Raw genomic sequence first — 12409 nt, 5'->3', positions numbered from 1 at the left:
CGAGAATGGATTTCCATTCTTTTAGTCGGTTTTGCGCCAATAACCTCTTACTCACTCACCCCCCCCCCCATTCTTTTAGTCAACAGTCCCCTGAAATTCAATTATAATTAACTATGCTTTTAAAAAATAAAAATACCCCTACACATGTCAGAGTTCACAAAACTCAGTTTGGAAGAAACAAAACAAAAATAAAATAATTTCACAGATATAATTAAAGAAAGCAGGATTAAAAAATTACCATGAAATTGAAATGGGCACTTTAACAAAAGAAATTGCTGGAAAAACACATAAAATACTAAAATTATTAAAAATACAACAATGCTCTTACAATAATTCCACTATTTTGCTAAATGTTAAGCTGAAAGACCTTGTGATGACCAGATGTGTTTAACAGGGTTGTTAGTTATTATAGAAATTAGAAATGGCTGTTAATTGGTGAGAAGATTGGCCAAAAATATATAAGTGAAAGATTTACAAATGGCAAAATTGGTAGGAAAAAAAAAAAAAAAAAAAGTACTAACTTAGCAGCAATGAAAGTAAGTGGGGGGGAAAGAGCATATATTCTTTTTTCACATTCTTTACTTTGAAAAGGTTCAACGGAAACTGAAATTGGCCTTATTAATAAAAGAAAATATGGCAGGAAAAATATTTTTAAAAATTTACACAATTATAAATCCATTATATTTAAAAATTACACATCCACCTCTATTTTCTCTTTATGGAATAGTTTTACTTTGATTTAGCCAAACTGAATTTTATGAACTCCAACATGCATACAGGTAATAATTTTTTATTTTTCAAAACATTCTTAATTATATTTGAATTTCAGGATGACTTAACTATCAAAGAGAATTGAAATATACCTTTCGATTTCTCAACATGAACAATTAAAAAAATTTAAATGTTTACCACATGATGTGACTCTTTAAGATGAGAGTTCAAAAATGTTTCATATCGTTATATCTATTTACTTTCAAATTTTTGGCAAATTGCCTAAAACTATATTCCTTTATTTAAGCGTAAGGTTCACTTTCACTTAATTTTATTTTGCCTACATTTACCTGCACAGTGTTGAATTTTTCAGTATGATCTAAATATATATGTAAAATTTTAAATCTAGTTTTAATTTTAAATTCATACTCTGTTCAAACAGCTGCAATAAAAATCAAAAACATCAAAAATTAAGAAGACTAAAAAAAAGGGGGGAGCTAACTATTGAAGGTAGCTGAAAAAAGTGAAACTCAAATGTAAAACATAATAAAAAACCAAAAAGGGATTTCTATATTTCTTATGATACTTTACTCGAAGTGTTGGTGTCCTGAGAAATGCAAAAAAACTTACACTAACCAATGAACAACTTAGTTAAGTGAAATTAAATTAAGTACCTTAAATAACTATTAATATAACTATATAATTAATAATAGCTACTATAATTAGCCAATCTAAACAGATTATGAGCAATTTAATCCTCTTTCAATGGAAAATGAATTTAATATTAAGTCTCTTTTTTAAATTATTATTTTTCAATTTACAGTTAAATTACTGCAGCTTTCAGAGCATTGTTTAATTATTGATTTTTTAGAACTTATTATTCTCTAAACTGAAGATAATACCATAATTTATTTCCTCATCAGAAAAAAAATATACTTATAGATAAAATAAAAGAATATTATAAAAGAATTATAAAGAATATATAAAGAATATTATAAAGTACTTACATGATATAACTTAGAGTAACCATTACTGATTACATAACCTTTAAAAGGGCTTTCAGACCCTTCTATATGTGTAATTCGAAAGTATATCACTGGCCACCTGAAAACAACAAGGTATCATAAAAACTGTTTTTAATGTATATTAAGAAAACATATCCATACAATACTCATTCAAACCAGGGTTCATGAATCTTTTAATGCATATGGCTCATTTTCATACCTTTGCTGAAAGTTAAAATTCTTATGTGCCATAATAGTAGAAATTAATACAACTGAAAAGTATTTTTTAAAAGGGAAGTTTGTAAAGAATATATAATTAAATGATGTTCATCTTTTATTTATATTTTATATACATTTTTAGACAGATTAATTTAATTTTCATGAATTCCTTAATTTTTTCTCTTTTATTCTTCTCTTGTTTTCTTTCTTTTCTTCTCCCCCCTCTTGATGCAGCTCAATCTAAATATGTGTCTATAGCTAGTAAACACATCTATGAATAACCTATGAGAAGTATTTAGTGAGTTATTATTTAGATTCAGAGCTCAGAGAATAAATTCAAAAGTGTATCAAAAACATGTGGTTTGGAAACCTAAGTTCATGAAGTGGTTAATACTGTATCCTATAAAGGGAAAAAAAGATTATCTTCCATTCATAGTACATGTACAGCCCATTTTGTTCTTTGAACTTAATTAAACTTACTTCAACACAGCTATCAGTGCCCATATTAGGTGGGAGACAAACAGATAGATGCATACAAATTTTAATACTACAGATACCAGTAAGCCTCTGATTCCATAACAAATTAAAAAGCGAACACATGAAACTTGCTACAATAATAAACTGCATGGGAATGAGAATGGAAGAATTAAAAAGTATAGTATAAACCAACTTTAAAGTTGTATATGCATTTTGAGACTTGGCAATAAGATTACATGAAGACTAAAAAAAATTAAATAATAATAAAAAATATTAAATAAAAATGGATCACCAATTTTACTGTTTTATTTTACAACATAACTAAAACTTTGCACAAGAAGAGAAATAAAGTTAGCAAAATAAATCAATTCATGAAATTAATTAAAATCTTTACAGTACATAATAATTTGGGTAAAAACATTGTTAAGCATTAATAAGCATTGAACAGCTGAGTGCATCCACGCCCACATGTATTTTTTTCTCTTTACCTTTTCTGACACGAGATAATATTTAATATATGCAATGCCAAATTTCAGCAATCATAAGACGAATAATGCCCCATTACAGAAAAGTATTTATATAAATACATGATCACAGATCTCGTTACACTTTTAAGGTGTCCGCCGCTAACATCGCGGACGAAAACGTCGCAGAGAAAACAACGCAAGGCGAAAAAGTTGTGCTACAAAACATCGTGGGAGAAAACATCGCAATTCTAAAACATCGTGGTCGAAAATAAAGCGGTTCAAAAACTTTGCAGTTTAAAAATATCGTCGTCGAAAACATCGTGGTAAAAAATTAAGTATCTACAAATCATCGCGTGATGATAACATCGCAGACATGCTTTTTTTTCAGACTTTAATAACTGTAAATAGATATTCCCATCACAATTTGTGAGCGCAAAATAGAAAGTAGGATAATTTGTTTTCATATTTTATATTAACTAATTTTTGCTGAGGAAATAAGAAGGAAACTTAAGCATAGAAAATTAATGCAACTTATAGCATTTAATAGAATTTTAAACCGACATAGTTAACTAACAAAGACCATTAATAAATAATTTTTATAAAGTTTTTACTGGTAATTTTTCATAAAAAGTATAATCTATAAGTTGCATTTAATTTTCTATGCTTATGTTTCCTTCTTACTTTTTCAGCAAAACTTTATTAGAATCAAAAAATGTGAAAGTAAAACTTATTATTCTTTATTTATATCTTGCGCTCTCAAATTATTATGGGAATATCTATTTACAGTTATTAAAGCCTAAAAAAAGCATGTCTGCGATGTTATCGTCATGCGATGATTTGTAGATACTTTATTTTTTACCACGATATTTTTGACGACGATGTTTTCAAACTGCGAAGTTTTTTAACCGCTTTATTTTCGACGACGATGTTTTGTACCACGATGTTTTCTCCCACGGTGTTTTGTAGCACGTCGTTTTCGCCTTGCATTGTTTTCTCTGCGACGTTTTCGCCTTGCGTTGTTTTCTCTGCGACGTTTTCGGCTGTAACTACTTTTAATTACTCTTAATTTAGTTTTTGTTTTAATTAAGTATGATCTTAAGTATTTTCATGAAACGTATTAGTAAGAACACACTTCCAGATAGATATCAAGAATTTATTTTTTACTGCAGGATATATATTTATTTCATCTTGATCAATTAAGAGGTTCATTTAGCTTGCATCTCTCTGTTAAAAAACTTGTTTCAGATTTCCAGGTGTTTCTTCCATTATCTTAATATCTTCAAAGCTATAGGGAAGACAGAGAATCACAATGACTCTCTTTGTTTATACGTTTTTTTCCTCCTTCTTATTTCTATTGTGTCTGAAAGGTTGCCTAGGTTATGAATACTTAACATCATTCCACTTAGAGAGGGAGCTAAGTGGAAAAGCTTTCAATAATGTCAAGTTCTCTGATACCACAATATGTTGTTTTCTGTTTGTGAAATCATGAGCTATTCAGATGGCTATGAAGAAATGACAAATACTTAGTTGTTGAACCTCCTATGAAGATTTATCTAAAACTAAATATTTGTTCATTTATGGATCTGCTCAACTCGTACTGGGAGTTCCCAGTTTCAATTTCCACATGACAGGATGGTCTGTTAAACAAGACATTTGATAATAGGTTTATCCCTCTAAAAAATATGGGTCATGTTTCACACAAATCTTATGTTTTCTTATCTGAATATGAAAAAGCACACAGAGAATATTAGCTTAAGAGGGAGGGATGGTTTAGCAGAGGATTTTCTAAAGGAAATTGGCTCATATTTATGCTACATAGGAGAAAAACCATAAAAAACATTTATGCAATTGTGTCTGCCATTCTGATCACATGGCCACAGGCTCTTACTCTAATTTATTAATTGTTATGAGCATTAATTAGAGTATTAATTTCATGTATAATTAATACATTTGCATTAAAGTGTTAGCACATTTACTGCATTGTGAATAATTACTCAGATAATGTGCATCTTGAGTACATACTCTCAGCTGTAATAAATTTATGAATATTTAAATTTCAGATTTCAGTAAAATTTGAAATCTTACTTTAATATTTTTACTGAAATTTTTACCTACATTAGATGTTTAAATTATGATTACTACCTTGGAAGATTAAAGGAGGAATTATTACAAAACAACTAAATACCAACGTTTTAGAAACATAGTAGTTGCAATTTTAAACAAAATTCAAAATTTAAAAAAAAAAACTACACAACCATGCAATTTTTATAAATAAAACCTCCATTTACAGTTTAATTTATAAAAGGATTATGTAAACTACAATCAAAATCAGAAGTTAAAAATAAGAAATGCAATATTACTTCATTTTATCTAGCTCTTCATCTTGAATGCTTAAGGCAAAATCAAACTGATCTGCAGAAAAAAAAAGCATGATTTTGCGTTTAAAATAATATTTATGAGAGATAAAATTATGAAATATACAAAAATAATATTGACAAAAAATAGACATCCCTGAACTGCATTTCAGAGAAAATTTAAACAAAAATTACAGCATACCTCTGACGGAAATATATTTATTTAACAGATCCTATTATTATTACCACCCGATACCATAATTTTGCTTCCTTACATATGACACTTAACCCCCCTCACTTTTTTTTATCAAAATACGTTCAAAAATTGCATATTTTTTAATACATATTTCAAATCTACATATATTTTAGAGTTAAAATATACAAAAAATTTTTGTAAAAGAGGTTTTTTTTTTTTTTTTTTTTTTTTTTTTTTTTTTTTTTTTTTCAATATAGAATTAGATCATAGAGAAAGGTCAGAATTGAAATTGAAGAATAATGATATAAAAGGAAAATTTTGAAAATTAATATTGGTTAAATTATGATTTATTTTATAAAATACAAAGGTAAAACATATACACTAATTAAAATATTTGCATGATGTAAAATTTTGCATATCAATTTTGCACTACTGTTGAACGTCTTCAATAGAAACTGAATTTTCAGATTCATCACTATCTGCAGAGGAATCCGAGAAATTCTCATCAGTTTCGCTATAACTATCTTCAATATACTTGAAATCAAAGTCAGAACTACTACCACTGTCAGAAATATCATCAGGAATATAGGTTATATCACTCGTGAAACGCTTCCTGCCAGAAATCTTTGAGCTCTGAAAAGCGTGCACAAAATGTTACATTATGTAATCTTGTATATTTGGTAGAAATATGGATAACTAAGCCATCTGTTAGCCCACATCTAAATAAACAATTAAACATCGCAAAAAAGCCAACAGGAAACCTTGAACGAGGAAAGAGCAGGTTGCACAGTTAAATAGACGGCAAAAATTCATCCCTGCGGAAATCGCGGGTTGCGCAAATTTTGCTACTTCTATGTTGCCTGCGGAAATTGCGAGATGTGCAGCAAGAGAGTTAAGATATCTAAATTTACTTACCCAATACCACAGACAATAGGTCCTCAATTAATAATGTTCAATACCAAGAGGTGTATTAATTAATAATGACAACACACTTAAGAGATAGTTGGATATGGGAAAGATGGTTTTGTAGAAATTTCCCAAAAGGAAAGTGAGTATTATTAATTTAACAAAATCAGGAAATGCCACCTAAGAAATGTGGTTGAATCATGTAGACATCTAATTCAGCCACATTTCCTGGGTGACATTGGCTATTCAAATATGGTTATTGGTTATTCAAATATGGCAAAGCATACATGAACTATTTATTTATCTAAGCTCCATGCTACTTTAAACTGAAAGCAAGCCGAAAGATGAAATCTGACGGTCTAATACTCCACTTCCTTTAATACCTTTACCAAGCTCTTTAAAAGATTTTCAGTTCAATGGGCTTTTATATATTTCAACTCTGAAAAGATAATAGGTCTCAAAGCAACTTCCTTATCTAGGATTTGAAGCCAAACTCTTCGCTTTGATAGCTAGACTATGCTAACCATCATTTTGACTAAGGTGGCCAGTGATTCAACACCAAATCAAACATTTTTCACACTGAGACGACATAAAGCTATAGGGCTTATTAAAATTACCCACATTAAAATAAAATAATGCTGTTATTTAATGTTTAACACTAAATAAGTCATACTATTTTTACAGTAATTAATGTTTTAAGTTTCATATATCAAAATCGAATTTAAAAATAAAAACTAGTAATATTCCTTTATACTTTGTCTAGCTCTAATGTCGAGGAACTGAGTGAACTAAGTAGTGAAATATCGCAGAGTTCGAATAGTAGCTACAGAGACTTAAAAAGGGTTAAAATACCCTTTTATTCACTCAAAGAAATAATAACAGATGGCCCCCTTCTTGGGCACACAGGAAAGCTTCCACTCGGGCCTTTAAATAAAGATAAGAAAATAACAACTAATCTAATACTAAACTAAATTAATTAGTTAGTATTAGATTAGTTGTTATTAGTTAGTATTAGACTTACCCGAAGCTAGCTACAAATACATAACATAGTTGGCCCTTAAATTAAACTAGCCAGCAATTCTCAACAGGCACCCAAAATAAGGCCAAGCATAATAGATTTAAGGATGAAGAAGCCAGAAGGAAAACGAACTTTACTAAGGATTCCTAAGCACTCTCTTTTGAAGTAAGTTGAACTTCCTTTAAATACTTCTAATTTATTTGCATTCAATACGATTCTAAAAACTCATTCTGGTAGAGAGTTGTAAGTGGGAAACAAGAATTGAAAGGAAAGAGTTTCAAAATTAAAAATAACTGTTATAAAATTAAAATATACCTTACAAAGTAGTGAAAACAGTTTTAAGCAAAACACAATTCAGTATTTTAATCAAATTTGGATCCACGATTATTATTTTTGAAGTGACCAGCTTTTATTTTTCAATCAATAATTTAAAAAAAAAAAACACTTTTTGGATTGTAAATACAGACATTAATAAATAATTTACTTTTAACTTTTATTTCTGAAAAGCAATATATATGATAAATAAATAAAAATAAAATATTTTTTCCCCTAGTCTTACTTAGTGCAAATAAATTCAGCAACTCTTATCAACATTGGAAACAATCTGCATGTTTTGAGTACAACATTTATTAGCATTTTTTTTTTTTTTTTTTTTTTTTTTTTTTAAGTTTTAGAATAAAATCAGGTACTATTTGTAAAGATAAACCTTCACAAAGATGGCCCAACACAAAATGCCCACCATGAACATCAGTTTTCAAACTGAAGTAAGAAATCATTTATCAAGATACTGGTACCTTTATGCTATGGAAAAGTAGGAGTTTATTTTAATATTCAGATTAATAAAGCAAATGCTATTCTACTTATACAGTGGAGCCACTACAGTAACCTTCATAAAGGTGCTGATACCTTGGTGAAGATTACTTGCATCAAATTTGAAACTTATTTTCATAAGGGCATGGGTACATTTATGACAAGGTCTCTTGTGAAAGTTTCTGTTTTATAAAATGTGGCAGACTTGCAAAAAGGTGCTGGTATGTAAAGGTTAATATTATGGAAACATTCTGCAATCAGGCAACTCCTTAATATCCCCCAATACATCCCTCCCCCCAATTTTCCCCCCTCAAAGAGAAGCAATGAAAATTCCCTGAACAGCAAGAATTAATGACCATGGAAATAGGACTGATAATACATAAGCTAAACCACAACAAAACTATATCACAAAGGCCAACTGACTACATTCTTGACAAAGAAAATAAGATGTAAGTGCACACAAGTGCATTTTAGGGAATTTAAAAATGTCGAAGTTAATTTACCTTAATGAGTATAACTAAATAACTGTTTTAAATATAAAAACGTGACCAAGCAAAACTACAATTTTGAAATTAAATCATATATTTTGTGATGAAAGAGAACATGCATACATACTCTTTGAATTTACAGCAAATATATCCCCTTTTTGAAAAAACCTAAAAATTTGAAAAATATATACTGTTAAAATAAAATGGATAACTTGCACAAAATTAGTAGATTAAATAATTCCTGAAGATACTGGTAAATAAATTGTTAGCCATAACAGAATAAGTAAAATTGAAAAGCTTAAATTTACCAATTTTTTATATGCAATTATTTTCTATATAACATAAGTTATGTGTCAAAAATTAATTTCTTTATTTTAAGTCTAAGTAAGATTTAATTTTTTCAAATGTATAAAACTCCAATCGTTACATATGTGAACACAAATATTTTTGCTCTAGATAAATTTATTAATAATGGTTTAAACTTTAAAATTCACAAATGCCATATTATTATAAATTAATGCATAATTTTTAGAAACATCCTTATATGTTTTAAAGTTTGTTCAATGCATACTTAATTTCCTATTTAACCTTGAAAGATGGTGAAGATCTTGTCAAACTTGTGCCAACTATTATGGTGGGAGTTTAAAGGAACAGTTTCCTTACCAAATATAACATTTAAAATAACACCTAAACTATTTTTAGAACAAAGTAAATTATTTTTTTAGTTCGAGAATTTTAGTCTAAGGTTTCAGGTATTGGTAAAAGAAGAAATAAAAGTGGTCTGAAAATTTATTCATAAAGTTTGGCTTAGTTTATTTTCAATGGCAAAGCTCACAAGAACTATCTGCCTAAGGGGAAGAATGCCTCTGTGGATGATTTTTCTAACGGAAACTAGCTCATGTTCATATTACAGATGGAGAACCATGCAGCCAGCCCATTTCCCTGGAAACAAATTCAGATCAAACTACAAGTGTTCAGATATTTATTTGGCCACAGGTGGGCCTTATTCATAAACAACATGATAACCACAACTTGTATGGTAATTTTCAATGAAAGATTTTTTTGTAAGTTTTTAATTTGATAATACAATCTGTGTTTTTTAATTGAGTGCAATGGAATTTTGACTTTTGATTACTTTTTGGCTTGATCTATGATGAAAGAAATACAAACTGACAGAAAACAAAAACTCTTCTCACTGTTATCATCATGCAGTCTACAATGTATATACATTTAAAGCATAAAGCATTGTACAGCATAAATAAAATTTAAGTGTTCAATAAGAATAGAAATTAAAATTACAATTGAAAATTGGCTACATTGTACAGCAAGAATATAATTTAAAATAAATCCAAAATAATCTCTAGTCACAATGCAATGTTACAAATTTTTTCATACTCCTAAAATACTTTAATTTTTAACTTACTGTGATACTATATTTTTCATGTAGTGCAATATACAGAAAGGGTACGTATAAAAAATTTAATAACCATTTTTGTCAAAAGAGACAGTTTATTATTTCAAACATTAAGCAATAAAAATAATTACACATAATACAGAAAGTTATGAAGTTGTTGAAGTTTTAGTCCCTGGAACATAATGATTTACACACTGCCCATGAAGTCATTTATAAAGTGCATGATATTTCCTAACTCAAACTTTCATTGAGATTTTTAACAGAAAATATTTCCCAAACAGTTTTGTTTAAGAGTAAAATGCTATATTCTTCAAAATAGTTAAGTACAGTTAAAGCAACAATTTGTTGAATACAGCCTATTTTAAAATATCTTTTTTTTCCCTCTTCATTTTTAGTGAATTTTTCCTTTGACTTTTATTCTAAATTTGGTAATATACAACAAAAATTACATATTTATTTTAAGCATGGCACCCAATTCTCAGTTGATTTCAGCAAACCATCTTATTCACACAGTTGAAAAACTACATACATTCTTAACTTAATTTATACAAGCTGCATTTCCCAACAATTTCTTTATTAATTTCAGATTTTGTTCTAATAATGAAAGTATAAATTTCAGATGTATGAAAAATTTCTGCATCCTCATTTTAATTGCAGCTTTGCAATTACCTACATTTAATTTTTATTATTACATTTAATTATATGATTCTAGAACAATGTACAATCTGCATTAAATGAATAGATGGTACTATATGCACATATATAAAATATTCTTTACCTCGGGGTATCAAAATACTTTTTCAGCATGGCATCACAATGAGAATGGACTTTCCCATCATAATTTGAAGACTGTACGAGACACGCATGAGCACTTTTAGCAAAGAAAGGTGTCATTGGCTTTTTTAAACACTGAGAAAGCAAAAAATAAATAATTATTCATATGCTTGATCATTCACGTAAAAACCTTACTTGTACTTTTGCACTTAATAATTCAAAGCATGTACTGAAATGAGAAGAATGGTTAAATGAATAATGCATGCACTAAAAAAATGCGATTTTTCATGTGAAGATTGTACAGCATTTTTTAAAGACTCTTGCAAAAAAGTTCAGTCTAAAATTAAAGTTATTATACATATAATTTAATAACAGTAAATATATGCTATAGGGTGAAAAAGTGAAAAAAGACTTCTAAATTAAACTTCAAAGACAGTTGGAGAAACCTTCAAATGGAAGTAGTCAAAAAGCATGTGTAAAGAAAACACAAACAATTCAAACATAAATTATTATCTTATGTAAATATTTCAAATTAATTTTATATGCATTTTGGTGTTTCAACATCAAACTAAAATTTTTTTAAATTATATTTGAGTGAAATTTTAATATACGAGGTATACCCATAAAGTAACTGGACAAATTAAAAGATATAACTGGAATAAATGATTTAAAAAAAAAAAAAAAAAAGAGACAGATAGAAAGTATGAATCTATCTTTAGAAAGAGAAACATCTCAATTCTTGTTAAAGCTAGTTTAAAATGGTTATTTTGTTTGCATACCAAAATGCCAGTCATTTTTATTTACCGAAATTTTACAGAATGCACAAATTTTTTTTTCTTTGAGATGGAACGTCATTATAACATTTGTAATAAATTACAAAAATCTGTAATCGAATTGCTACTGATGTTTCAAACAGTATTTCAATTGTTTTCAAACAGTATATGGTGATGTATCATTATCAAGAACATAAGTATATGAGCGGTAAAACTGCTTTAAATGTATGTGGGCATGAAAATGTTGCCCAGATGAACCAAAAACAGGATGCCCTTCATTTTCAAAGAATGAGGAAAATGTGGAGAAACTTCATTCTTTGTGAAAAGCTGACAGACTTGTAACAACTCAGCAACTTTCAGACATGCTTAGGATAAGCAAAAAAAGCTGCAGGTTAACTTTAATTGAAAATCTGAAAATGAGGAAAAATTGTACTAAATTTCATGCCTTGGATTTTGATAGCACAACAAAAAGAACACCAAAAATCTTGCTGTGAAGACTTGCTCACAGAAGACTTGAACTCACTTGTGAAGACTTGCAAGCCAGGATAACAGTTTCTTAAAGTGTATCATAGCAGTGGATGAGACCCCGTGTCTACAATACGACCCACAAACACAAAGACAATATACAGAGGAAAGTGCTGCCTTCATCCTCACCCCCCCCCAAAAAAAATATGATATGTACATGACTGCCTTGTACACTACATGACTTCCTTGTACAGAATATTAAATTATATGTATTTTTTCTTTCATTTCATTTAAACTTATTTGATTGAATTAAATCTACTTCATCGATAGCAT

General features: G+C 28.6%; 1 protein-coding gene across 1 annotated transcript in view; it reads right to left on the bottom strand.

The window, feature by feature from the left end:
* Positions 1-12409, bottom strand: part of LOC118181628 (peroxisomal ATPase PEX6-like) — an 82860-nt gene that overhangs the window by 53437 nt on the left and 17014 nt on the right. Inside the window, exons 3-6 of the mRNA XM_035350793.2 lie at positions 10843-10973; positions 8778-8818; positions 5239-5290; positions 1719-1815 (exon numbers count right to left, since the gene is read on the bottom strand). Coding sequence (XP_035206684.2) covers positions 1719-1815; positions 5239-5290; positions 8778-8818; positions 10843-10973 — 321 coding nt within the window. The remainder of the gene's footprint in view (positions 1-1718; positions 1816-5238; positions 5291-8777; positions 8819-10842; positions 10974-12409) is intronic.

This window comes from Stegodyphus dumicola, chromosome 1, assembly GCF_044657685.1.
Source record: "Stegodyphus dumicola isolate Sdum_Otavi_A_Nest chromosome 1, ASM4465768v1".
In the NCBI taxonomy this organism is placed as follows: domain Eukaryota; kingdom Metazoa; phylum Arthropoda; class Arachnida; order Araneae; family Eresidae; genus Stegodyphus; species Stegodyphus dumicola.
Note: the sequence above shows the minus strand (reverse complement) of the source record. Positions and strands in the feature narration are given on the sequence as shown.